Genomic DNA, 24,817 nt, shown 5'->3' with positions numbered 1-24,817 from the left:
CCATCCTACTATCCTCAACAGGCTATAACAGGAATTTCCATGTATAATAGGCTGACTCAAGGCTGATTACGGGTCGCTGCATCAACGCCAGCCTATAGCACACTTGATCGCTGCACGCAGGGACGTTCATTTCAGCTCGTTTCCCCAACGAGCAAAGCGCAGCGCCCCCGACGTTGTATGACATAAGGTATAGAATCCCTCCTATCAAGGCATCACCTGATAGTTGCTGGCATCCGATGTCCTTGAAAGCTCTGATGCTCTCGCTGTTGAGAGACTCCAACTCAGAAATCCACCTTGACACCCATCATGTTGCAAAACTTTCGGTATAACCACATCCCTGCTATACTACTTGCTGCTGCTTTCTGCTACCCCAGCATTGCAGCCGTCTTCCTCAGCCCCAGCGCCGTCCTCACGAGCAATGGGTTTCCCACACACATCGCTAGTTCTGAGGAGGCGTGGGTAGTTGACGCTGCCGGAAACGCGCGCATGCTCTGCCTGGGCGGCCTCATGTTTTACTTTTACCGAAGGGGCGATTATCGCGTCCTCGACACTTTTCTTGCTTCTGCGTCGACGATTGGGATTGTTGAGTGCCTTGCGCTTTGGGATATTGGGAATAGGACTATTCTTGTGCCGCGGTTTATTGTCTTGTTTGTCTTTTCTGTCCTGGGGGCTGCTCAAACTACCGAGCTTCCCTGCAAGTTGTTAGCCCGAAGCCATGCCCAGACATGCGAGAAGCATTTCAGCCGCAGGCTGTCGCAGTCCGAGGTGTTGGGCTTGTTTCATCAACGCTGGAACTGTGTCTGAGTATTGGTCTTGCAGGAGGAAAAGATTTCAGATCTCGATTTGTTCACAATGGACCCCATTTGTTGTTGCCACATTCTTTCAAAGTAGCCCTTGCTCCTCGGCTGTCAACCCTTGGCTGAAGGGTCGATCATGTCTCAGCGCCACTCCCTTGCGTCAGAATACGAACGACTAAGACATTGGATGACAATTATAGATCCAGTGAATCAGTCTCTACAAAGTAAAAAGTCGTCTATTTATTTCATCCTTGTGGAATTATTCCTGTGAGTACTTGCAAGTCAAGTTACCATTCAAATATCATTATCACGCCTTCGATGATGACTGCAGCCCTAGCTTTTCGCTGATGGATGTGCAAATCAGTTTTGGGTCAGGCAATGCGAGCAAAATCCAGACAAAGTTCAAGACATATTCTCCCTTGCGATGAGATATTGAGGTTGACAAAACTCCCTCCATTCCAAACCATCAACGCCGCCTCCCTCAAACACCTCCAGATCTAAATCGATACTCTAAAATTCCAGTCACCCTGCCACTAGCGTGTTTCAATCAGCACTTTGATGCCAGGGGAATCCAGCCACACGGAGAAACGGCTCGTGTGACACTCAGGGTCAGCTGAAAGGCACTGTTCTCCCTGCATCTCCAGCCACACGCAGGACGTTGGCTCCTGGAAGTTTGGTATGTACAGGCTCCAGACGGTTTTTTAATGGGTACCGCATTGTCTGGAACCACACAAGCTGTCCCTTGGCGAATAATCGTCAATACCCAGCCACACGGCTTGACATGTCTCGCCACCAGAGAACAATGCAGGTGTTAGTAATGGTCCCATCAGCGGACGTCGGGGACTATTCAGGTCCAGTACTGCGTGCCAGAGACGGTTTAAGGGCGTTGATGCCAAGTATATCAACCAAGCTGCACCTCTTGCTTTGATCGACATAATCATCACTTCCAAACACATCAACTCAAGCAAGCTACAACACCACGACCCGATCAACAACACCAGACTCTTCTCGACATAGAATCATCGACACCATGAGGAGCTCATTGGCTTTCCTGGCTTTCGTGGCCTCAACCTTTGCCGCTCCCCAAGCCGTCACAGAAGATATCAGGCCCAAGAGTGGCCCGCCTAAGGGATGTCGCGAATCCTACGACGGCACTTTCGAAGTCACGATCTACAAGAGTGGAAAGTCAAAGCGCGACACCCAAGTGAGAAACACGCGCTCCATTACTATTACCGTTTACTAATCAGCGATAGCCACGAGAGTGCAATGGAGAAGGTGTCCTGGTCATGACCCTCAAGGATGGCGTCCTGAAGGATGCCCAAGGCCGAACCGGCTACATCTCCGACAGCTACCAGTTCCAATTTGACGAGCCTCCTCAGTCCGGTTCTATCTTCACTGCGGGTTTCTCTGTCTGCTCCAACGGAACTCTTGCCCTCGGACCTTCGGCTGTCTTCTGGCAGTGTCAGTCGGGCGATTTCTACAACCTCTATGACCGTCACTGGGCTGAGCAGTGCTCGCCCGTCGAGTTTGGTATCATGCCTTGTGGTGAAGGTTCCAAGGATGCGCCTAAGAAGAGGGTTGTTGGAAGCAGCATTGTCGCTACGACTGTCGTTACGGTTGTTTCAGATGGAACGACCAAGGAGGTCCCTACGACTATTGCTGTTCCCATGTGCCAGATCGGCGATGGCCAGGTTCAAGTGCGCACGACACCCTGCGATGATATGAACTTGCCTATCATCACCGCTCCTCCAGTTAGCCAAGTTTCGGATGGCAAGCTCCAGATTCCCACAGATGCTCCGCCTGCTCCTCCAGCTGCCCCTGCCGCTCCCGCTGGAGGTGAGCCGGCTGAGCCAGCGAACAACGCCAAGGGTGGTGAACCATCCGATGACGACGCCGCTGGAGATTCTCCTCCTGCTCCTGCTGGTGATGCGCCCGCAGGCGGTGAGTCTTCTGACGAGCCTGCTGGTGATGGCGATTCGGGCGAGGAGCCTGGCGAGCCCGCCGCACCTGCTGCCCGACCCGCTGGCGTGTCCCCTGGTGATGATGCGGGTGCTGGCCCAACGGCTACCGGTGGTGAGGCGCCTGCCAACACTGGAGGCTCTGCCGAAGACAAGCCTGCTGGTGGTGCGGCTGCTGGAAGCAAGCCCACCGGCAAGTCAGCACCTACTGGCGCCGACGATTCTGAGGTGTTGGTCACTGACTCTGCCCCCGCTCCCTCAGGAACCGACGACGCCGAGGACTCTGAAGACACTGAAGAGGCTAGCGCTACCGGCAAGCCTACACGAGCTGTGAAGCCCTTCCGTCCTCAAAGCACCGACAGCGATGATGCCGAGGAGACTGATAGCGGCTCCGATGCCGCTTCAGGCGACGACGCTTCTGGTCAGGCTGCGTCACCAGATTCCAGTGCGGTGAAGGCGATGCCGGCTGGTGTTGCCCTGATGATGTGCGTGATTGGAAGCCTCATGATGCTGTAACATAATGAGCCGGAAGGATATGACTACTTTGATGAAAACTGGATCGGGCTAGCATGGATGTGGTGTTTGGTTTTTGTATTTGTTTCGTCATCTTTTGGTTAGTAACAGTAATGGAGTGCATTCCTCTTGGTTAAAATATCTGGTCAGTTCAATTTCATTTGCAGCAATCATTTGCCCCGTCGAACTCTTAATGAATCAGCTCTCATCTCTTATTGAGAAGGTCTCATGAAGACTCTAGGACGTCGCAGTGAAGAGATATTGAACAACCATCCGAACCTGTAGTCAAGTGTTGAAGCTTTCCAACCTGCAGGACTAATGATGTCACTTGACCACTCAGGTGAACGGACGAAGAATGATTCCTCATGTTCCCCGCCAACCGGAGCCGATCGCGCCCTATTGACAGGGGGCGCAGAGCGGTGGGTCGCTTCTGACATGCTGAGAAGAAGGAGTCATTCGCCGGGCATCTCGGAGCTGGCAGCGGAGCATCTCCAACTGCGTCTTATAAGAGGTGTCATCCCTTCAGAAGCAAACTTGAGCGAGTAACCCTCAAAATGTTGTCTCAACTCATGGCCTGTCTTCGAGACAGCCTCCAGAGTCTCCCTCTAACCTATACCGCCATCGCGATCACTGTTTTACTCGGACTTCCGACCCTTCTCCTCATTTCAAAATGGACCGGAAACTCGTCCTCAACGCGCAGAAAACTGCGAAATCTACGCAGGCTGGGGGTATCATCAAGCAACATGGCTGATCAAACAGACCCCCAGTTCGACGTCCCAGAGGGAAGCTCCACCAACGCACCCATCCGCATCAAAGCCATTTTCATCCACCCCGTCAAGTCTTGTGGACCAATCGAGCTCGACCGCGCGGTTTTAACAAAGACCGGCTTCATGTACGACAGGTGCTTTGCAATCGCGACCGAGGTGGCAAGGGCCGACGCCGAAGGGGGCTCTATCTGGCGCTTCATCAGTCAGCGAACCAAACCCCTCATGTCCCAGATTAAGCCAGAGCTGTGGGTGCCTCACGAAAATAGCGACTCCCAAGATCCCCTGGTTCGTGCAGGAGGATGTTTGGTCCTACGGTTCCCGGACCCCGATCCCCCAAGTTGGATCAACCGCCTTGAAGCCTTGATTGACTCAAGCCAACCGGTGCAACGAGAGGTGTCCTTCGTTGTGCCTCTCCAACCGACATCTGAATTGGTGGATGAGTACAAGATCAGAATGAAGCCATTTACTATCCACTCCCGCGATGCAAAGGGCCTAGATATGGGCAGAATTCCTTCGGTGGCAGCAGCACTTCCCAAGCTGAAGAGGTTCCTCAAAGTCTCGGATCAAAACCTTACCATTCTGAGGTGCACGCCTGATACTCTTGTCCGCACCGATAAGAATCTTGCTCCCCTGAATCACATCGGCACTCCGGCTGTTCATGGGTACACGGATCAGCAACCCATCAACATCAACAGCTTGTCCTCGGTTCACGCCGTCTCATCAATGCTGCCGACAGAGAACCAACCTCTAAACGCCCTTCGATTCCGTGCCAACATTTGGATTACGGGTGCCCCAGCCTTTGAAGAAGAGAATTGGAAACGCTATAGTATTCTTCCCAAAAATCCGGCTTCTGATACACGAACCAAGGTTGCACCGGCGCTGTCTGTTGTCTGTCGAACATCTCGCTGCACCATGCCCAACGTGGATCCTAATACGGGCAAATTCGATACGGATAATCCTGCTCCGGATAGGGCCAGGGGCAGAGCGCAGCCGAGTACAACCCTGGTCAAGTACCGGACAGTCGAGGATGGGAATCCTAGGGCGCTTGGTTACTTGGGTATGCATTGCGTGCCTGAGGATCACAGCTTGAATGAGACTGTGGGCCAAGATGCCGGATTGTACGTTCAAGTTGGAGATGAGATTGAGGTGCTAGAGAGAGGAACACATCTTTACGGGTCCACGGGCAATGATTACTAGACTCTTTTTGCGAAATTCTAAAAGTGCTTTTTTTTTTGTCCATAAGAAATATTCCTGTTGCCATTCACAATCCCTTTCATTCATCCGGTTCCCTATAACTCAGCAAGTGCTCGTTCCTAATCTGCCAGAGGGATACTGGATCAATGACACTAGTAGGCAAGTCCAAGTGATGAATGGCGTTTCCGTGTGAAAGGATCTTGTCAGAAATCACCTCGCTCTTGACTCGAAAAGGTTGTCTGCAGTCCTCGTAGTCGATCCTTCTCCAAGCGTCGACCACGTTTTGCCCCAGTTTCATCTCCCACGTCCCTCGCCAGGTGACGGAAGAATCCTCCCTGTTATACGTGAATGCACAAGCTTCCCCCTTTGCGCCGTTCCATAAGATCATATTCTGCAGCATAGGCATGAGCATTGCAGCATTTGAAGCCTTGAGCAGCAGATTTGTCACTTCCTCCTCCCTTAGAGGTGTCATCGACCGCGATGTCAGAGCAAGGGAGCGCAGTTGTTTCCACCTCCACTATGGCTGGCACGCTTGGAAACAGTGCTCGGCATCTACCATAAACGAGACGGACAGCTCTTCCAGCTGAATGCTTCTAGATGAAAACGCAGAACCAAGAAAGGGGCTTGCGACACGCATACGATTTGCCACGGGAGGGCCCCACAGGAGTAGCAGTCGATGAGCATAGTCCTCATTAAAGTCTTCAAAGACCGACACCTTCTTGAGACTTGTGGGAAAAGTTTGGGTAATATATTTTTCATATCCTGGAACATAAATTAATGTCGTCTTTGGCCGCGTATGAGCCCGTTCACTTTTATCCCAAAACTCCCTTTGAAAATAGCCGGTATCCCATTTACGCCATGGCTCCCAGACCAGAGTGTCCAGCCGAGAGAATGAACCAAACAGCCTGCCGACCGCTTTTGGGGGAAACTGGCGCCGGAATTGTCGACGTATTGTGAATTTTGTGACGGCAGTTACTTTGGGGAGTGACTTGAACGTGTCGGTATGTAAAGGGGCCGTATGAAGGATGTAGTTATTTCCGAGGAATCTGTCTATGGCATCTGGGTCTGAGGGCTTGACTCGTCGGCCATGTTCAGAGCCATGCTTGGAATCATGGATCTCTCCAACTAAACCGTCTTCTCCTGGACCGCCCACAAAACAGTGCTGTTGCCAATGCTCGCGATCGCTCGGGGAATACATATTGAGCTCGAGAGCCAAGTCTCGGCCTCTACTGCGCCTCAAGCTCTTCAAGAAGCCAAACAGGTCCATGACCGCATCTCCGATGATGCTCTTGTTCTTTCCCTGCCAGTAGTCGCTTTCGGCCCAGCCACAGAAACGACAGTTGTATGACTTGAGCTCGATATTTAGCTAGATGCTCTTGATCAGCTGCTTTCGCCACCTTGGCTTGGCCACCTTTGCGAACTGTTGCAGATCATGCTGACTTATCTTGAGATGGCCAAAGTTTTTCGCCTCGAAAAACGTTTGCCATTCTTTGGATACAGCGGCGTAGCACCTCGGGAGTTGTGTCGCTTGAGCAGGTCGAGGATCATGCGCTGTATCTCAGCAGGTAGGAAACCACAGCGGGAGAAAAGCACCCTCTTGGCTTGTTGTTGTTGGTCAGACATTGTCAATAAGGCGCGTATCGGTATGGGAATGTGTCCGGAAAGATAAGTTTCGATGGGGAAAAGTCGGCTGTGTGGGAAGTTTTTCCAGGGCAGCCTTCTAAGATACGACGGTCTTTTATAGCACGAAATAAAGTGACGGTAATAGTGCAAGGAAAGGGAAAATGCGGCGTTTTTCTCCTTCAATGTCGGTCGAAACACCAATCTTGCTTTTTATACAAAACTTAGATTTCACACTTTTTTGTGACTTGGTGATACTTCTAAAAGAAGCCATGATCCTGAATAACAAAGAACACAGTTATTGACAATGCCGGCATTAAAACCCATTGCCGAAAACCGCTATCCTATCACCTAAATACATTTTTTGGCTGCTGCCAAAAGGTCCCTAGGTTACATGGAGATTTCGCCCTTGATGCACGCTCAGAACAGGAGACTTTAGGCATGGCCGTAATGGGTCAGCGAGCGATGAAAAAGACCGAAGAACCTTGCGTATTAGGTAGTATACAATTTCTGGACAAGTCATCCATCTCAAACAACCAAGAAAGGAAACGAATTAGCGAGTAGTAATCTTGAGGTGATTCCTTGTGAATATCATGGATGTTGACTGACCAATCACCAGGCCTTGTTAGAATCTTACCATCGTCTTTAAGCCAACCAATCACAACCCTGGGCTGTTGGTACTGTTGCCTGGCATGGGGGACTCTGGAGAGCCTGCATATAAAGCCCCCTCACGGTCCTGTCTTTGTTCTCTTACAACTCTCACCTCATCCATCATAATGGACGCCCAAGTTACATCGCCACGCAACAATTGCCCTCTCCCAAATGAGGTCTTGCTGCTCATATTTTCCGAATTCCTCATCACGCTAAATCCCGATCCCCGTTGTGGTCCCTTTGGCATCATAAGATGGACCCTCGGAAGATACAGAGATTTGAGCAATATCTGCAAAGCCTCCAAGCAGCTCAAGGCTGTCGCCCAGCCTTTGCTGTACCGCTTCTTGCTCACATTTCCTTATCATCGGGGCGTCGACAAGGCCCTTGGCTCGATGAGTAACAATCCTCAACTTGGTGCACTGGTCGAGGACTTCGATCTGCGCTACACCCTCGACACGCTCAGGTGGGACAGCAGGCATGGTCAGTGGTTCGAGCAGGCCCGTCCACATCTCAAGTTACCGCCTGAGCTGGCAGATCAGATTGAGTCAGTGCTGTCTGAGGCGTTGAATCACTACACCATGGAAGCCCGTGACGCCTTGACAGCCTTTTGGCTTTCTCTGATGCCAAACCTGAAGAAGCTGAGCTTGGCCATGATGGACGAGACTGAGCTCACGTCTGCCCTCCTAAAGCATGCCGTTGAGTCCACCGAAAAGACCTCGATAGGCACCCGGCCACTTTCCTCCCTACAGGAAGTCAGTTTCACCCAGGCTCCTTACAAGAACGAGCAATCCATTTTCATCACCGCTATCGAGTCATTATTCAAGTTGCCCTCGCTGAAAACCCTACGAACATCCAACGTGCACTGGACCCAACCGGACAATGGCGATGCCTTTGTGTTACCTACAACTACCTGTTCGCTTGAGCACCTCGACTCGAGGTCATCAAAAATGCCACCCGAGACTGTGAAGAGCATCCTGATGGCATGCAAAGAACTGCGAACCTTGAAACTTGACATCGGCCTGGAAAGCTCTCCTAGCGTCTTTCCCGTCTCCTATGATTTGGGTAAAATCCTACGAGATCACGGCCAGAATCTTGAGAGGGTCAGCCTTTCTTTCCACTTCACATCTACAGACAGAGAAAACGGGGAGTGGTTGACTGGTGAGGAATTCATGTCCCGAAAAATAGGCGACCTGCGATGCCTGTCCAAGTTGAAACACTTTGGACTAAGCTTGCCTGCTTTTGGGGAGCACATGTACCAATGGAAGAGGCCAAACGGCCCCTTCCCGCCATTGATGGACCTCGCCGAGATGCTGCCGCGTTCACTAGAAAGTCTCGTACTCCGTTGCGGGTTTTGCGATAAGCAAGCCCTAGTAGAGAATCTCAACAGCTTATTTGCCGCTGGCGAGATGTTTCCGAATCTCTGGTGCATTATTTTGTCCAGCGAAATCAAGTTGGAGAGAGACTTGATAGACCCTGGATGGGCTTGGAAGACGGCGGAAAGGGGAGACGAGGGATGGAAGTGGAAGACAAGGGATGTCGGCTCGTATGGGCTTTTAGTTATGAAGAAGACGGGAGTTAAGCACAAGCTTGACATGAAAAAGCTGGATGAACTTTAAGTGTGACTTGGAGGATTTTTGTCGTTAATGGCGTCACCAGTGGAAGGCATCGGGCACAATACCAAATACAATAGTGCCCGTCGGATGTATGGTAGCATCAAAGCCCAATGATGCAACACGCTGCAAGACTTGAGATCTTTGCGTGCTTTGGTGGATGTTGATTTGTCTGGTATGATCATGCAGCAAGTCAGGACTTGTCCCCTGATGATGCTGCTTGACAATTGTTATTGTTGTCAATGAAGTACCCACTCACAGCCATAGTTCAGCTCCCTTTGAAGGCCGTTGCAAGCTGCTTTTGCAAGACGGTTGCATGGTGCGATCATTTGCTGGGCTCGGGACAAGCTTGCCATGACAGACCATTGCACACAAAGTTGATTGTCTAGGTACACCTCATGCTACTGACTCCTGCACTGCTAGTTGGTGTCTGCAGCACATCATACAGTCCCCCCTTCCCATGTCCAGTTTTGAAGAGCTGACCAGTCTTTCCTCTGTGCATCAGCAGGCTTATACTAGCTCCATCTCAGCAGCACATGGAGAGTTTTCTACAGTAGCGAAAGCTCCAATACTGTGTACCTAGAACCTTTATATCTCTATCAAGAGCAGACTAACATGCAAGTGCATGGCTTGTTGGTACAAACTTAAAAGTTCTCCCGTGCCCATGATAATACCAGCACCGAGAGTCAGGCTCCGGTGTCAATACTCAATTTCCCCTTGAAGAAATCTTCTTTTGAACACCGGGTTGAAGCCACGAAACATGTTCCAAAATCCCCTCCTTCTCAAACGCCTCAGAAAGTTTCTCGCCATTCTCTGTGAAATGACCCCAAGACTCGTAGTGCATAGGAACGAGCACATCAGCTCCAATCTCTTGAAACAAACGACTAGCTTGCTTTCCGCACATGGTAATCTGCTTCTTCGTGCCGTCGGGCATCACAACAATCGCGGCGCCAATGTTGAACATGGCGATGCTGATGTGGAACTTGTTTCGCATCTCTGTGAGTTCCTCAAAGTAGACGGTATCTCCGGAAAAGTAGATTGCATTTGGGAGGCCATCTGTTTCTCCGAAGGTGGGGGATGTGATGATGAAGCCGGTGCACTCTTGGCCTGGGACGTGTTGGCAGGGGACTCCAGTGACGCTAAACTGCTCGCCGCCAGCATTGAGAGGCAGAGTTTCCCAAGGAGAGATTCCCTTGACATCAGGGCGTGGTGACAGGTTTTTTGCTCCATCCATGGTGGTGATGACTCTTCTGCCGTCAAGCAGTTGTCGACCCAACTCATCCAAGTTATCAGGGTGATCTTCGTGACTGAGTAGAACGGCATCGATGGCGGGCAAGTCATGTAGTGCCATGGCAGGTGTTTCGCTGTTCTCGAGAATTACCACACCACGGTCCCACTGGGTTCCAGCAGGAGAGAAGAAAGGATCAGTGAGGAGATTGACGCCATTGATTTGGAGGATAGCGGTGGCGGTCCCGATGTGCGTGATGTTGACCTCCGCGTTGATCTTCGGTGAAGGCATTGTGGAGGAATTGCGTGCCAGTAGGAAGCGGTGTACAGCTACGCTTAGCTAGAGGGTTGGACTAAAAATCTTGTTGCAAGGGATTGGGGATAAAGGGGACTTGGATAAGAAGTGTGCCGTTTGTTAGAGAGCGGGTAAGCCAGCGAATATATACGTACCCAGCGCATCCCAAATCAGCCTCAACATATGTTGAGACTTTTGACAAATACCAACATTATTAATCTTCCCGATCTCTACGCAAAAGTCCATACCTGCTTACTAGATGGTGGCCTGATGACTGCGATAACGTGGATAGCCAGAGCTTGATATGGGTGTGCAGAGGGATGACTTTTGCAAAGCTTGGCGAATATAGTTACCTAAATGAGCCTAGCCCATGGAGTGATCGGGACCATGACGAGATCTATCCGGCGGGTTTTTGCATGTAGTCCCCCAATCCGAGCAAGGCCGGGTTTTCTTGGCCTTCTATGCCATACATCACACATGCAGCTCACTAGACGGAGATTCCATATGACAGTGTTAGCTGCTCAGATGGGCAAAGTTGTTAAAATATGATGTATTGATATTATTCACCATCACCAAGCAATTGTATCAGAAAATAATAACCCGTTTCCTTGATAAACCGTGACACACGGCAAAACCAAAAGACCATTTCCGGATCACCCGCACCAAACGCCTTCAATACGCCACAAGCAGTCCTTAGCGGAAGACTTATGGAAGCCGCGCCAAACAGCTTGAACTCTTCTTTCATCAGAAACTCTATGCTCCGAAATGTCCACAAGGCGAGCTGATTGATCATCTTGACGTCCAACAGGTCATCCAGGTCCCTCATCTCTGAGGAGGTTGAGAGGCATGGGAATTTCGACGTTAGTTTGATGATGTTGTGGGCGCAGATCACCTGGAATGCCCAGAGGTGTGTGAAAAAGTTTCCGGCGATAATGTCGGGAAACTGGATTGGCAGATCTTCCTGAACTGGGAAGATAGGGAGCCACCGTCGAGCTGTAGTTTCTTCCCTAACAGTTTCGTCTCTGTGGACGAGTTTTTCAAGAATTTCCAACAATTCCCCGACTATCTCTTGGGCGCTTGCTACGGCTTGGTCGGCTGGGGTATCCGACAAATCATCGATTCTGCCAAGTATCTCGGCGAGAGGGAAGACTTCTGTGAATAGTGATTGGAGAGGTGATGGGATGTAAAACTCAAAGGGTATTGAGGTCCATGCAGGATCCGAGAGAAAGTGTTTCCTTCGGGAAAAGAATGCCTGAAGAACCTGGGTCTGTTAACAATAAATATGCGCTTGACTTGGAGGGGCTTGCTTACAAGGACTGGTCTGAATCCCACAAAGAGATGGTGAGAGATTCCCGAAGCGTAGAAGCAAGGTTTTTGAAGCTTCATGAGATCCTCTATACCCTTTGCATGAACAATGGCGCTCGTTGGGTTAGTGGGCATGATCATCTACGCCTGTCAGCTCGGGTTTAATCAACGATTCCGCAGAGAGATGAATACCTCAGACAAGAATAAACACATAATGCTAGCAGCCACGATATTTGGTGCCGATGTGGCCCAGCCATCCAGTCCCCTTTTCAGTGACTCAAGAGCCGTGGTGTGCGCCGCCAAGGCATCAGACATAGGTGCCTTTCCCTGGCTCCCTCTGGCAAGGATGGATACTGCGAGTGTCTTGATGGCCGGTGAAAGACATTGGTCTGCATTTGACCCCCTGGCCAACTCAGGGAGCATCTCAACCCAGCCGCCACAAATCCGATGAGAAAAGATGGAGGCTTGCGAGGGGACAAATTGAGGTGTTTGCCCAACAGGACTGAAGTTTTGTACAACAAGTGAGATGATGTCAAGAAGTGGCCAACTTAATGAGCGAGGAAGAGGAAACTCATTTGCGGGTAATTTTACTTGTTTCGAGACAATTGACTGCGCTTTTTGGCTGTCAACGCTGACTCGACGGCGCTGACGTTTGGCTTTTGTGGTCTTGGCTGGGTAAGAGTTGGACACGACCGGCGGTCGAAAGATGAGACCGTGGTCATATCCTACGCATTTCTTGGAAGAGAATATACATTGCGAGCAACTTGGTCGTTTTCCATCACACCATAAGGGGCATTAGACCACGCCTGTGAGAATCTGCGTGAGGGGACTTACAGCTAGCTTCCGCGCCCTGCACGTGTGGCAGGTAGTTGTTTTTCGAATCTTCATGGTGTTGACACTTTGGAAAATAGATTATTCATCCTCGGCCGCGTTGAAATGGGGAGTTCTTGGGTCTAGAGCTGGATCCAGTCCGTTCGGCCGGCATCAAATGATGCTGTCAAGTGGCGACGACATACGAGGTCGCCTTGCGCTACCCCGATTACGGTAATTAAAACCGCCAAGACATTAGCGTAGTGGAGATTTGAGATGAGATTGGCCAATCATGTAATTGCTCGGGGTTTCAACCTTCAAGCTGATTCTCTTTGCTTTCTAATGCTTTCGACGTTTACACAACATCCTGGCCCTGGATAATGGTTCCGAAGGCGTCGGCAATCTCGAGGAGGGCAGTCTTTGTAAGATCCTCGGCCTTGACTCCCGGAATATCCCTGTCACCGACGGCATCCTCGGCGATGAGGACGTCCCAACCCCGCTCAGCACCTTGACGCGCAGTTGTAGACACGCAAACGTGAGCCTTGATCCTGTTAGTATCTTTCAAGGAGGTAGCGTTAAACATGTATTCTGCTCACCATGTATCCGGTCAAAACAATCTTGCTTCGTCCAGTCGCCTTCAAAATGTCCTGCAGATCCGTGTCGGTAAAGGATCCAGGGTAGTTCTTCGTAACGACAGACTCTCCCTCAACGGGCTTCAACTCGGGGAGCTCCTCAGCAAGCTCTGTTTCAGGAGTGAAGACGGGAGCTCCAGCAGGAGTAGCGTGGACGACGTGGACAACAGGGGCCTTGGCGGCACGGTACTTCTCAAGCAGAGAGGCAAGTGCAACGCGGGAAGTGTCGATGTTGGATACACGAAGCTTGCCCTGAGCGTATTCGTTCTGGGCGTCGATGATGACAAGGACGCTGTCACTGGTCGACGCGGTGGAGGGCTGGACGCCGATGAGAGTGCGGAATGATACGGCAGACATTTTGTGTAGTTGATGTAGAGTTGACGGGATTGAATATGAATGATATTGAGTAGAATAGACTTGTCAATCACTTTCATAGACGTGATAGAACATCGTCATATAAATAGCTTGGGTGAGCTCTCCACAAGGGTCATCGGGCGACAGGAATACTATGCCCATTTTGGAAACATATTCCGCCAAGACTTTTCGCTGATGCATGAAATTGTGCTTGGTAATCGTGGAGGTTGATCACGCCTTCGAGTGACAGTAAGAGGGAATGGAATGGTTGAGTCGCTGACCAAAATTGATTGTATTTGATATCATGATTTGAGATCAATCCCGAGTGTTGGGTAGCTTGAAACGTATAATGAATCAAATGTTAACTAATCTCGCGGATGACATCAAGCCAGACATGAAACATCAGTAGAGCACCCGGCGCTTCATTCCAGGGCAATCGACCTAGACGCATTCGTAACTTGAGTCCTTGGTTATATCACCACCTTTGTAGTTCTGGACCTTTGGATAAGGGCAAAGGCCCCTTTCAATGGAGACGCCTTTATCGTTTGGCAGGCTTTTCGCGGCCAACGTCTCGGGCACCAAATCCTTTTCGACCCAATCGACGAGCCTCGTGAGGATATCTCCAGGATACGGTCCAACACCGCCTCGACAATGGTTGACCCCAGGAGCTTCAAAGTAACGGAAGTAGTCGGTGATGTTGGGATCGATGGCTGTGGCGATGTCGTAATACTGCCGGGTACCATTGATTGGCACGAGCTGGTCGGCAACTCCGTGCCACATGAGGATTTTGCCTCCATTCTCTTTAACCCCGCGGACATCCGGATCGCTGGTTCCTAGAGGCGAGCCATACTGTTGGAGTGCCATGTGAAATATTTTGGCGTATTGTTCATGAGTGACATTGTTGAAGTCGAAGGATGGGTCTTTGTAGATGAAGTATTGGATCCAGTCTTTGGCAATGGCGTATGGAACTCCAGAGCATTCTCCAGAGCCTTGATAGTCGCAGGTGGTGTTGGCTAGGCCTGACAAAGGGGCGTCTTTGGCCAGACCATGCCAGAGGAATGTCCCATTTATGGATCGCGCTCCGGCCCATGCAGCTAAAGCCAATTTTGCAGCAGCAGTAGTGATCTGCGTAACTTTACCGCTCTCTTCACAGAATATTGTGGTGTTGACAATTGTGCGAGGGTCAAACCCGCAGTCTTTCGAATTGGATATTATGCCATCGACAGCACCATCCAGATGATCGCAAGCTTCAATGGCTGCCCGAGTTATCGCCGCAGTCTCGCAAAGCTGAGGATATCCCCCCAACCAGTTCATCATGAGCTGTGGGTACGAGATCCAAGTGGCCAGCTCGGCGTAGTTGATACCGGGAGCGCCCGACAGAATTCCATCGTACAGCTCAGGCCAGCGTTGGGCCAGTGCCAGAGCTTGTCGGCCTCCAGTTGAGCAGCCAGTGAAGTAAGAATACTCTGGAGGCTTGCCGTAGTATGTGGTCGTAACCTGCTTGCCGATGATGGTAAAGTCGTACAGGGAGACTGATCCAAAGTTGAGCACGTTGGGCCAGTTGATGTTTCCAGGACTCTTGAGAACCCAATCTTCGGTAACAGTCGTCTTGTGTCCTCCGTCGCTTGATGCGACTGCATAACCTTGCGCCATACCTCCAACTATGGCTGGCTCACTCAGTCCGACGACAAAACCGCCTCCTCCAGTGCCTTGAAAACGACCGTTCCATCTTTCAGGCAACAAGATCTGGACATTGATGTGGTCATCATATCCAGGATGGATATACCAGATGCTAACATTGCAAAAGTTCAATCCCTCAACACCAAAGGCGTGTGATGAGGCATATCTGCCTTGGTCAACCACGTAGCTGTAGTTCTTTGTCCACGTTGCGTCAAGAGAGTAGAGCTCGGCCCCAAACAAAGTTGGAGTCGGGAAGAAAGAAGCGACGCAACTAGCTTGAAGACTAGAAGACATAGTGAGCGCATATGATGCCCGTGGTCTTTTTCTAGGTGAGATGGCGAGGCCTTTAAGTGGATGTTAAGGACGGCTATCAATACCCGCATCACCGTATATGGTCGGCTATGCCGGGAGACTGCCGGCCAGGCGATATCGAACACGAAATCACTATTGGAGTAGTTGAACAAGGATCTCCATCAAGATGTGCGCTTTCAATAACACCGTGACCATTATAAACCTAAAACTAGTCCTAGAGGAGATGGACGAGGCGGAAAAGCATCCGTGTCGGAAACCTTTTCCAATAGCCGCCCTCACGATAGGCATCAACTTGTGGTTTCTGTCGTGTTTTAATATTTTGGAGTGAAAAAACACGGAAAGACACGTTTATCCTACGCCATGTTTGCTAGATCATCGCTGATTACAACTTGCGTGAGGATCATGGATGTCGCATAGAATATTTACTATTTTTCATCATTACCGTCTATATTTCCTCAAGATCCTGCATTGACTCAAGATACACTCTTTCTCTTGTTGCTTGAATGGGCTGCTTTCTTACGCTCCTGGCAGATCCAGGCGTTCACTGCGCGGAATCTACAAGCCCCTTGAAGGGCAAGCATTTGCAACAAGATAGGGGGGTGTTTAGACGAATCTATTCATTGTAGGCTTTGTCCGGGAGTATGAAGCTATCAAACATATCTGGCCTATTGTCGAATTGGCCGTTTCTTGACAGCTCAGGCATATGAGAGTTTTGTGGGCTATTGGATGAAAGCCCACAGCACCGCGTCTAACATCTCTACTGAAAGATAACACCATTCCAACCCGCTATAACTAGGTGAAGGAGGAGGGGTTAAAATTGCCCAAATGTGTTTGCCAAGGAGATGGAGCTTGGCGGTGCTGCCGGATTCCGATTTCTGCAGGGTGTTGTTGAGGCTGTGCTAAAATTGCGTCGGGTCAAAACCGAGAAGCGAAATCCGATCATGGTAGCAAAAGGGAACATCAGCGAAGCATCAAGCGTCTTTCCCTTCACCTGATCCGAAATTTTGTATCAGGAAACACAGAAGATTTGGGACTAACGGTCGTCTATGTTTCTTGCTAACTTTCTTTACTCCTGCATAGCATTGCAAGGTTGCGTCGGCCTCATATACCAGAATCAGACCTTTCGGAATAGAATATGGAAGACGAGATAACTGCAACTCCACAACCTATTCGAGTCCCGAACCAACAATGCCCTGCGCGACTTTGGTGGTCTTGCTGGGCTTTCGGCTGGCGTGAGAACCAATGTGAAAGCAGACCTTTCCGCCGACGAGGAAGTGCTGGATGGTGTCGTTTCCCTCCAGGACGCTATACGAGGTGCCAGCGCTCCAACGGAATCACGACAGGACGGTTTTGTGGCCTCGACTCCTGGAGGGTTTACCGATCGTCGGAGGGTTTACGGCGAGAACCGCGTTCCGAGGAATAAGCCAAAGACATTTCTACAGCTTCTCTGGCTTGCTTTCGATGACAAGCTCATGTTCCTGCTCACCGCTTCAGCGACCGTCTCGAGTGGGTTGAAGGAGTTGCCATCCTCATTGCTGTCATCGTCATCGTCCTGGCCACCGCAATCAACGATTACCAGAAGAATTACAAGTTTCAAAAGCTGAACGAGAAGAAGGAAGAGCGCATGGTTACGGTGACCCGCTCCGGGCAGCATCGATCCATCTCTGTGTTTGATGTCCTCGTTGGCGACGTCATGCACCTCGAGGCGGGAGAAGTTGCGACAGCCGACGGAATACTGATCGAGGGGTTCGATATCCAGTATGATGAGTCGCCACTGACTGGAGAGTCTGAACTTATCGCGAAGACCCCAGCATGCGTCCAAGGGTCTGGTGATTCATTCATCCTTAGTGGCACAAGAGTCGAGACTGGAGTAGGGACCTGTCTCATTCTTTCGGTTGGTGTCAACTCAACCTACGGAAGGATCATGATGTCCCTCCAGGATTACGTGCAGGAAACACCACTACAGCAGAAGCTTAGTGTGTTAGCCCAGTACATTATCAACTTTGGCCTCGCCGCTGGTCTTGTCTTCTTCACCATTCTCTTCATCCGTTTCCTGGTTCAGCTCAAGAACATAGATGGTGGCCCAGAAGCAAAGGGGCACGAATTCCTGGAAGTTCTTATCCTCTCCATCACCGTGGTTGTAATTGCCGTACCTGAAGGCCTACCCCTTACCGTGACGCTGTCATTGGCCTTTGCAACTACACGGATGCTGAAAGATAATAACCTCGTTCGGCTTCTTCGCTCTTGCTAAACAATGGGGAATGCTACTACTGTTTGTTCAGACAAGACTGGCACGCTTACCCAGAACAAGATGACCGTGGTGACGGGCATTATTGGTATTTCTGAGGCGTTTGCAGACGTCTCGGGCCCCCTTGTGGCAGAATCCTGTCAACAAACACCTCCCACAGCGCATGCGTTGATCTCATCAATCTGTCAAGGGGTTGAAGACACCCTCAAAGCAAGCTCCACCTTGAACTCTACCGCTATCGAGACCGGGGGTACGAACCAGTTTATCGGATCAAGCACAGAGACTGCCCTGCTCAACTTCGCTTCCGACCATCTCGGCATGCAGGGTCTTAGCAAGGAACGAGCAAACGGGAATATTGTTCATATGGTTCCATTCAATGCCGCCCGAAAATGGATGGCCACTGTCGTACAGACGCCAGCCGGGCGGCATCGTCTTCTGGTCAAGGGAGCTGCCGAAGTCATCGTGGATAAGTGCACCGAAACTCTGCAAGACCCCAAGACCAGCATGGCCACCAAGACGCTGATGGCAGCAGACTTGGACGGCTTGAATGTCAAAATGCAGAACTACGCCAAGAGATCACTTCGCGTTATTGCTGTTGCGTACCGGGGCCTGGACGACTGGCTTGCACATGATCAACACATGGATGCCGAGAGCATTACTAATCTTTCCGACTTGGGTTTCCTGGGAGTATTCGGGCTCCGCGATCCCTTGCGCCCCGAGATCGTCGACTCAGTACGGCAATGTCAGTCTGCCGGTGTCTTTGTTCGTATGATTACTGGTGACAATTTCTTCACAGCCAAAGCAATCGCCTCGGAGTGTGGCATTTATACTGCTGGAGGAATCGCCATGGACGGGCCAACCTTTCGACGTTTGAGCTTGGAGCAACTCAACCTTGTAGTTCCACGACTCCAGGTACTCGCTCGTTCTAGTCCTAATGACAAGCTTCTGCTCGTTTCTCACCTGAAGAACATGGATAAGGTGATTGCTGTCACGGACGACAAAACGAATAATGCATTAGCGTTGAAAGCCGCTAATATCGGGTTTTCCATAGGCGTTTCCTGGACTAAAGTAGCTAAGGAGGCTTCAGACATCATCTTGATGGACGACAACTTTACTTCTATCGTGAAAGCTATTGGTTGGGGTCGAGCCGTGAACGATGCTGCCAAAAAGTTTCTCCAGGTTTGTGACCCCCACTGTACAATTCTCTGCCGCATGCTGACTCTTTCAAGTTCCAATTCACCATCAATATCACAGCTGGTACCTTGACCATCATGTCTGCCCTCGTCGGCGGTACCGATTCCTCCGTCTTTACGGTTGTGCAGCTTCTCTGGATCAACCTCATCATGGACACGTTTGCCGCACTCGCCTTGAGTACCGATTTCCCTACCGATGATTTGTTTTCGCGAAAGCCAGAACCGAGAACGGCTTCAGTGTTGACCACGACGATGTGGAAGATGATTGTGGGGCAAAGCTTCTATCAGCTAGCAGTCATTTTTACCCTTCACTATGCTGGTGGACATCTCTTTGGCTATCGTGATGAAATTGAGAAGAAACATCTTCAGACCATGGTCTTTAACATCTTTGTTCTCATGCAATTCTTTAACCAATTCAAGTTTGTCTCTCATTCGTTCACATATCCGGGTCTTTCTAACAAAAATACAGTTCACGACGGTCCGACAACAGACTCAACTTGTTCAAAGGGGTTCTGAAAAACCCTTGGTTCATCTTCGTCCAGGTAGTCACGCTCGCGGGCCAAATCGTCATCGCATCCTTTGGGGGCGAGGCATTTCAGACAGTTCGGCTTAGTGGTGCTGAATGGGGATGGTCCATATTGTTTGGCTTACTGACTCTGCCTGTGGGCGTTGCCATACGGTTGATCCCTGACCCTCTGGTGCACAAGTTGAGTATTGCCTTTGAATACTGCCTATGTATCAAATGGCCGCGTCGCTCTGTTGGAGATTACGAAGAAGAAGCAGCTCAACACCGTCGGTCTGTCGGTCAGCGCTTGAGAGCCATCTTTCGAAGAGTCTTCGCCTTCAAGACACATCCCCGGGAGATGCACCAGGTCACGACTCAACTATCATTGATGCACAAGCCAACTTGCATCTCTCACAGCAACCTCCTCAACAGTCTATTACCGCCGCCGAAGAGTTTGACCTGGTCGGAGCTGTCGACTCGGTGAAGTATGGCATAGGGGATCCTCACCCTGCTTTCAAGGTGCACCCAGACACCCTGAAGGAGGACCCAGTCATTCGGGATCTTACAGGAGGAGAGAATGTTCCGCCTAGCCAGAATCCAGTGCTGCTTCGATGTATAGTTAGAAATCACTCATTGAGCGCCAAAGGTATGAGGCGGACCACCCAGCCGCCAATTACCAGCTACGGATGGTGGCTCTTTTTGGGATTGATAACGTTCCTGGAAGGAGTCATCAACCAAACTATCGAGGTATAATCTACAACAGGCACAGCTAGTTAAAGGCGCCGCAGGGTCACTCCTGATGTAGGTAATGGCATGAATGGACGGCCTCAGACGCTCAAGTGCCAAGGCTCAAACCCTTCCAAAGCCCGATAATTAATAGTGAATGCGTAGCTATTGAGTGGAAATCAGCCCCTCCTGGCTAAATTGTCTTGGCAAGAATCGAATGTAGTCTATGACCGAGCCTGATTTGAAACGGGCGTCGTTCAGTGGCCGCCAAAAGGCGATCAGCATAGCCTGCCTAAGCCTCATGCAAGTTCAGATGGTCTGGCAAATAGAGTCAAGCAGTTAGCTGCCAGCTCCTGCAGGCTGGCACATGACAACAAAATGAGGCCATGGGCGAACTTCAAGGCAGAGCCCAGAAGTGAGGCTGGCCGTTCACGCAACCCCCGCTCATTGACACATTTTCTCTCACCTTCAATCCAGTCCCCCGGCAGTATCTTTCTATCACATTCAGAGCATCTACCTTGAAAAGAGTCATTGCTACTGCTACTTTCCACTACCCCAAAATGGCCGAGGTGGTAGGCCTCGTCATCGGAGTCGCAGGCCTGACGCCCTTGGTCACCAGCGTCGTCACCGGCATCAGACGATTGCGGCGCATCCGGAAAGACTCGACAGAAATTCCAGAAGGACTCGACGCTCTCATCAAGGAGCTAAGTTTTCTGCAGGTGGTCATCGAAAATGCAGATGCCATACTTCAGGGACCCGGCGCAGGTCATTGCCAGGGAAGCATCACCGCCGTTGCCAAAGGAATTGAGGAGCTGTTGGATAAGTTTCCATTGGATTCCATCTCTAGGGGGGGAAAGCCCAAGCTGAAAGAGGCATGGAACCTGCGCCATTGGAAGGAGGACATCAAGGCGCTAAGTGAGACCATTGAGAAAGCAAAGCAGGACCTGGTCTTGTACTTGGGTATAATGCAGGCCATGCAGCTGTTCGTCATCCCATGCCTTACCATCAGTCTATTGTTGACGCAGCTTCTACAGGAATTCCCTATCTCGCATGGTCCAGACAGAGAAGTCGGGGATAACATCAAGCCCCGAAGCCTCCGTTCTGTCTGGCTCAGTGCCGGACTCTGAGGCGCTCGTCAATCACCCTCTTCCTCGGCAAGTCGTGCGACGGGACTGTGCAGTCAACGCGTGCTCCTGTTCATGTCATCGAAGTTCGCGACTGTCAAGACGATTCTGGGCGTTGGACTACTGCGGTCTATTTCCGCCCAGCAACAAATGCGACCGGCCATCGTGCACCACTTCAGCCTACGGGTTTCGCCTGAGGGTGGCGCTCTCACAGCTAGGAATTCCCTGGTCAGTGACCATGAGCCTACGTCTTTTGGCAGGGGTCAGGAGCTTCAGGATCCATCCAGTGCTTCAGGTAGAACGAGTCGTCAAGCACACGTCTCCGGGATTCGAGATAATTTGGAGGTTGAAGCACCAGTTAATCAAGGTCGATGAAGCCTGTATCGCATTTCGATTACTTTCTCGGGAAGATCCAACGCTCAAACTTCATGTTAACCCATCGGGATCTTCATACGTCGAGGTGAGAACAGTTGAACTTGGTTTCCGCTTGCCTGTGCTAACCAGTCGACAAGACAATCCTAAAGCGACCTTGGGACAGGATGGAAGACCAGCTAGAGCTTCTCAAAGTACTAATGTCAGAGTTAAACGTCACTCTGGGAACGGAGAATAAACGGCAAGTGGGAGTACCTTGCTACTTATGCTCTTGCATGCTGATTTCCACCAGCTTCCTCATCAACTGTGCAAACTGGTTCAGGAGAGACGCAGGTTTGGTCTTCATATGGGCTACCTTAGAGTCTGGATTTGATCCTACAGTAATCGACTCACCGAATTGTAGCGAATGGCCCAAGGTATATCCGGGCGTCCTGCTTCACGTGGGATGCGAATTCGACCTTTTTTTTCTTACCCTAGTTTGCAAGGACAACCAAGGTAAAACTTTAGACCTGACACGACAGAATGAACTCAATGCTTACTGACACAGGCTTTGCTGGAATGACCCCTCTCCACGAAGCTGTGCTATTTGGACAACCTGAAGATGTACAGCTTTGGGCTACACGGTCTAAGAAGAATGAAAGAAACTTCTTGGGCCAGACACCTCTGCATCTAGCCTTTTGCAAACCACAGCACCTGCGAGCACTCCTCGACGCCGGCCATGATCCAGATGTTGTTGATACATATGGATTCACGCCCTTGATGTATGCGGCTGCTTCCAGCAAGGTTGACGCAGCAAGAATACTGCTGCGTGCTAGCACATATCCTGTTATTCAGCAAGGCATCCTTGACTTCACATTCGCCAATATCGCAATCAGCCATCTCAATTGGGAATTTGTTATGGATCTCTTCTTCTTTTTTGATGACGAGGTCATACAGACCATGGCAGAGGTGCTTGCGAGGCAGACGCTTCCATGTCTCTTTCAGATATACTGGCTACCTGTGTATTGTGGGCACGATTACCTACTGCCAATGCTTTCCAAGTGCAAGTCTCTCAATGTACCTCTTGAGGCTTTACCAGAAGTCGGCCCCTACACTAAGGGCAGAACTCTCCTTCATTATGCCCACACAGCCACGGAAGTGGATGCACTGCTTGGTCATGATTCCAATATCATCAATCAGGTGGATCAGAAAGGTCAGCACGCTCTGATGAGTGTCATCTTAGATACAAACGGTTTTGATCTAGATTCACTAGCTACGCGCCCGCTAGACTTCGGTGCTAATATCAACCTACAAGACAAAAGAGGCCACACAACCTGCCATATCATTACGCAACAACTTTCGAGTCACCAACTATGGAGCTGCGGAAGAAGGCTAGACTGCCTACATACCCTGGTCACTCGCTCGGCAGATGTCCTGATACCCGACAACTGCAGGTGTTCTTGCTCAGTGTCAGGCTGTCTCCCAACAGTAGTAGATGGGATAAAAGGGCCGTGCGATGTCCGGACACCGACAGAAATGTCAGCCGTCCCGTTGACAGAATGGGTAATTCTCATCTTCGAAACTCTAGGGATAGAAACAGCAAAGCAGACTCTCCTGGCCACTATTCGACAAGCCGAGCACAAAAAGCTGGACATGACGCATACCTGCTGCAGGAGGACACCCTATTATGACAGGAATCCAGACACAATGCCTGAAGATGACATTGACGACATCATAGAAGAAGAGTCCGACTTTATTAGAATCCTAGACGAGAAGATGGGGCACGAGTCAAAAAGATCGTTCAACTCGCTCCTTAGAAGCGCCATTCTGGGCACGAAACCTCCCATGGACCAAGATGGCCAGCGACTGTGGTCAACAGAAACATTTGAAAAAGATCCAGTAGTTGTAAGTTCCGAGCCTCTCCTATTCTGTATAATGTTCATTTCTTTCCAGCATTCCTATGACGTGGATCGCGACAATGATCGCTTCGTCCCCAGATACAAACCCGATCCTACGTTTCCGCCAAGAACTATCCGGGCTATCATGATAGACATTGTCGAGTATATCCGGTGGCTTGAAAAGTATTTCTTTAAGAGGAAAACTTCCGACCAGATTGCGCAGAGTTCTAAGAGAGATTGCTACCTTCGAAGACTCTCCTGGTTGTACTATATGTGCCACGTCATGGAGGTTCCGACTGAGGACCTGGCTGAGATATTCCATTATCGAGCTACGAATCCCCACGGTCCGCCTTATGAGAAGGGTTATATTGATGAAGATTTCCAGCACTTCTGGCAGTCATGGGAAGAATGGATCGCTAAAGGGCCAGGGATGGGGGTTGATTCGACTGATGGATTCGCTGACTGGCCCTTGAGAGAAATGAGTGGCTAGGATGTGGCGGTTTCTTTACGGTATGCCTGTCTTTACGGATTCTCAAGATACAATTTCCATCTCATCATCATCCAAGATACCGACTGCGGGGTGAGGGTCATTGTCTCCACAGGTCGTATGTCATGCCGAGATAAACTCCTCACGATCGACTCGAGGCCCCTGTCGTATTGAGTCTTGTCTTGTCGATCCCTATCGAAAGAGGGGTCCGGTCCTCGCCCTGCTCAGTTGCCCCTTTTGGGCAACAGTAACGCCTCAGTGGTTATCGAGCCTCGTTTCATGTGACCGGTGGTTGCATTGCGGTCCCTTGGTCCAAATCACCCTGACCCAGGGCCTTTACCTATCCATATACGGTCTTTTCCCACCTGAGCAGAATAAAATATCCCTATCGTCGAAAATCTAGTTGGCCGTTGTTCCCCCGCCCCCGCTTAACCTTGATAACCTTACACCAGGTTACATACGACCCACCAATGGCGTACCCAGCTTCCTTTTCCAGTAATGGCGCCGAGTGCCAAGAAGGACTCGTTGACCTGGGCAATTTTCAGTACGACCACTAGTCA

The 24,817-nt window shown here is 50.4% G+C and overlaps 8 protein-coding genes across 8 annotated transcripts; 5 read left to right on the top strand and 3 right to left on the bottom strand.

Annotated features, from left to right (window-relative positions):
• Window positions 1-1,827: 1,827 nt before the first annotated feature.
• LRP88_13038 (uncharacterized protein) lies at window positions 1,828-3,271 on the top strand (the record flags this gene model as incomplete). The annotated part of the gene is made up of 2 exons (XM_083249421.1): window positions 1,828-2,001; window positions 2,051-3,271. 2 exons carry the CDS (start codon window positions 1,828-1,830, stop codon window positions 3,269-3,271), a joined length of 1,395 nt encoding a protein of 464 aa, XP_083093755.1.
• Window positions 3,272-4,011: 740 nt separating this feature from the next.
• On the top strand, window positions 4,012-5,232 carry LRP88_13037 (uncharacterized protein; the record flags this gene model as incomplete). The annotated part of the gene is made up of 1 exon (XM_083249420.1): window positions 4,012-5,232. The coding sequence occupies one exon, from the start codon at window positions 4,012-4,014 to the stop codon at window positions 5,230-5,232; it is 1,221 nt and encodes a 406-aa protein (XP_083093754.1).
• A 2,393-nt stretch (window positions 5,233-7,625) lies between these two features.
• On the top strand, window positions 7,626-9,116 carry LRP88_13036 (uncharacterized protein; the record flags this gene model as incomplete). The annotated part of the gene is made up of 1 exon (XM_083249419.1): window positions 7,626-9,116. One exon carries the CDS (start codon window positions 7,626-7,628, stop codon window positions 9,114-9,116), a length of 1,491 nt encoding a protein of 496 aa, XP_083093753.1.
• A 700-nt stretch (window positions 9,117-9,816) lies between these two features.
• LRP88_13035 (MBL fold metallo-hydrolase) lies at window positions 9,817-10,629 on the bottom strand (the record flags this gene model as incomplete). The annotated part of the gene is made up of 1 exon (XM_083249418.1): window positions 9,817-10,629. One exon carries the CDS (start codon window positions 10,627-10,629, stop codon window positions 9,817-9,819), a length of 813 nt encoding a protein of 270 aa, XP_083093752.1.
• A 2,473-nt stretch (window positions 10,630-13,102) lies between these two features.
• Window positions 13,103-13,736, bottom strand: LRP88_13034 (Isochorismatase-like protein; the record flags this gene model as incomplete). The annotated part of the gene is made up of 2 exons (XM_083249417.1): window positions 13,103-13,288; window positions 13,344-13,736. The coding sequence occupies 2 exons, from the start codon at window positions 13,734-13,736 to the stop codon at window positions 13,103-13,105; spliced, it is 579 nt and encodes a 192-aa protein (XP_083093751.1).
• A 438-nt stretch (window positions 13,737-14,174) lies between these two features.
• On the bottom strand, window positions 14,175-15,653 carry LRP88_13033 (uncharacterized protein; the record flags this gene model as incomplete). The annotated part of the gene is made up of 1 exon (XM_083249416.1): window positions 14,175-15,653. The coding sequence occupies one exon, from the start codon at window positions 15,651-15,653 to the stop codon at window positions 14,175-14,177; it is 1,479 nt and encodes a 492-aa protein (XP_083093750.1).
• A 1,624-nt stretch (window positions 15,654-17,277) lies between these two features.
• On the top strand, window positions 17,278-20,155 carry LRP88_13032 (uncharacterized protein; the record flags this gene model as incomplete). The annotated part of the gene is made up of 4 exons (XM_083249415.1): window positions 17,278-17,874; window positions 18,031-19,152; window positions 19,203-19,585; window positions 19,636-20,155. 4 exons carry the CDS (start codon window positions 17,278-17,280, stop codon window positions 20,153-20,155), a joined length of 2,622 nt encoding a protein of 873 aa, XP_083093749.1.
• Window positions 20,156-20,957: 802 nt separating this feature from the next.
• Window positions 20,958-21,524, top strand: LRP88_13031 (uncharacterized protein; the record flags this gene model as incomplete). Its single annotated transcript, XM_083249414.1, has 1 exon — window positions 20,958-21,524. One exon carries the CDS (start codon window positions 20,958-20,960, stop codon window positions 21,522-21,524), a length of 567 nt encoding a protein of 188 aa, XP_083093748.1.
• Between the last annotated feature and the right edge of the window lie 3,293 nt (window positions 21,525-24,817).

This window comes from Fusarium phalaenopsidis (genome assembly GCF_050370095.1).
Source record: "Fusarium phalaenopsidis strain FUZ10S chromosome Unknown contig_32332, whole genome shotgun sequence".
Classification (NCBI taxonomy): domain Eukaryota; kingdom Fungi; phylum Ascomycota; class Sordariomycetes; order Hypocreales; family Nectriaceae; genus Fusarium; species Fusarium phalaenopsidis.
This window is presented reverse-complemented; position numbering and strand designations above follow the sequence as displayed.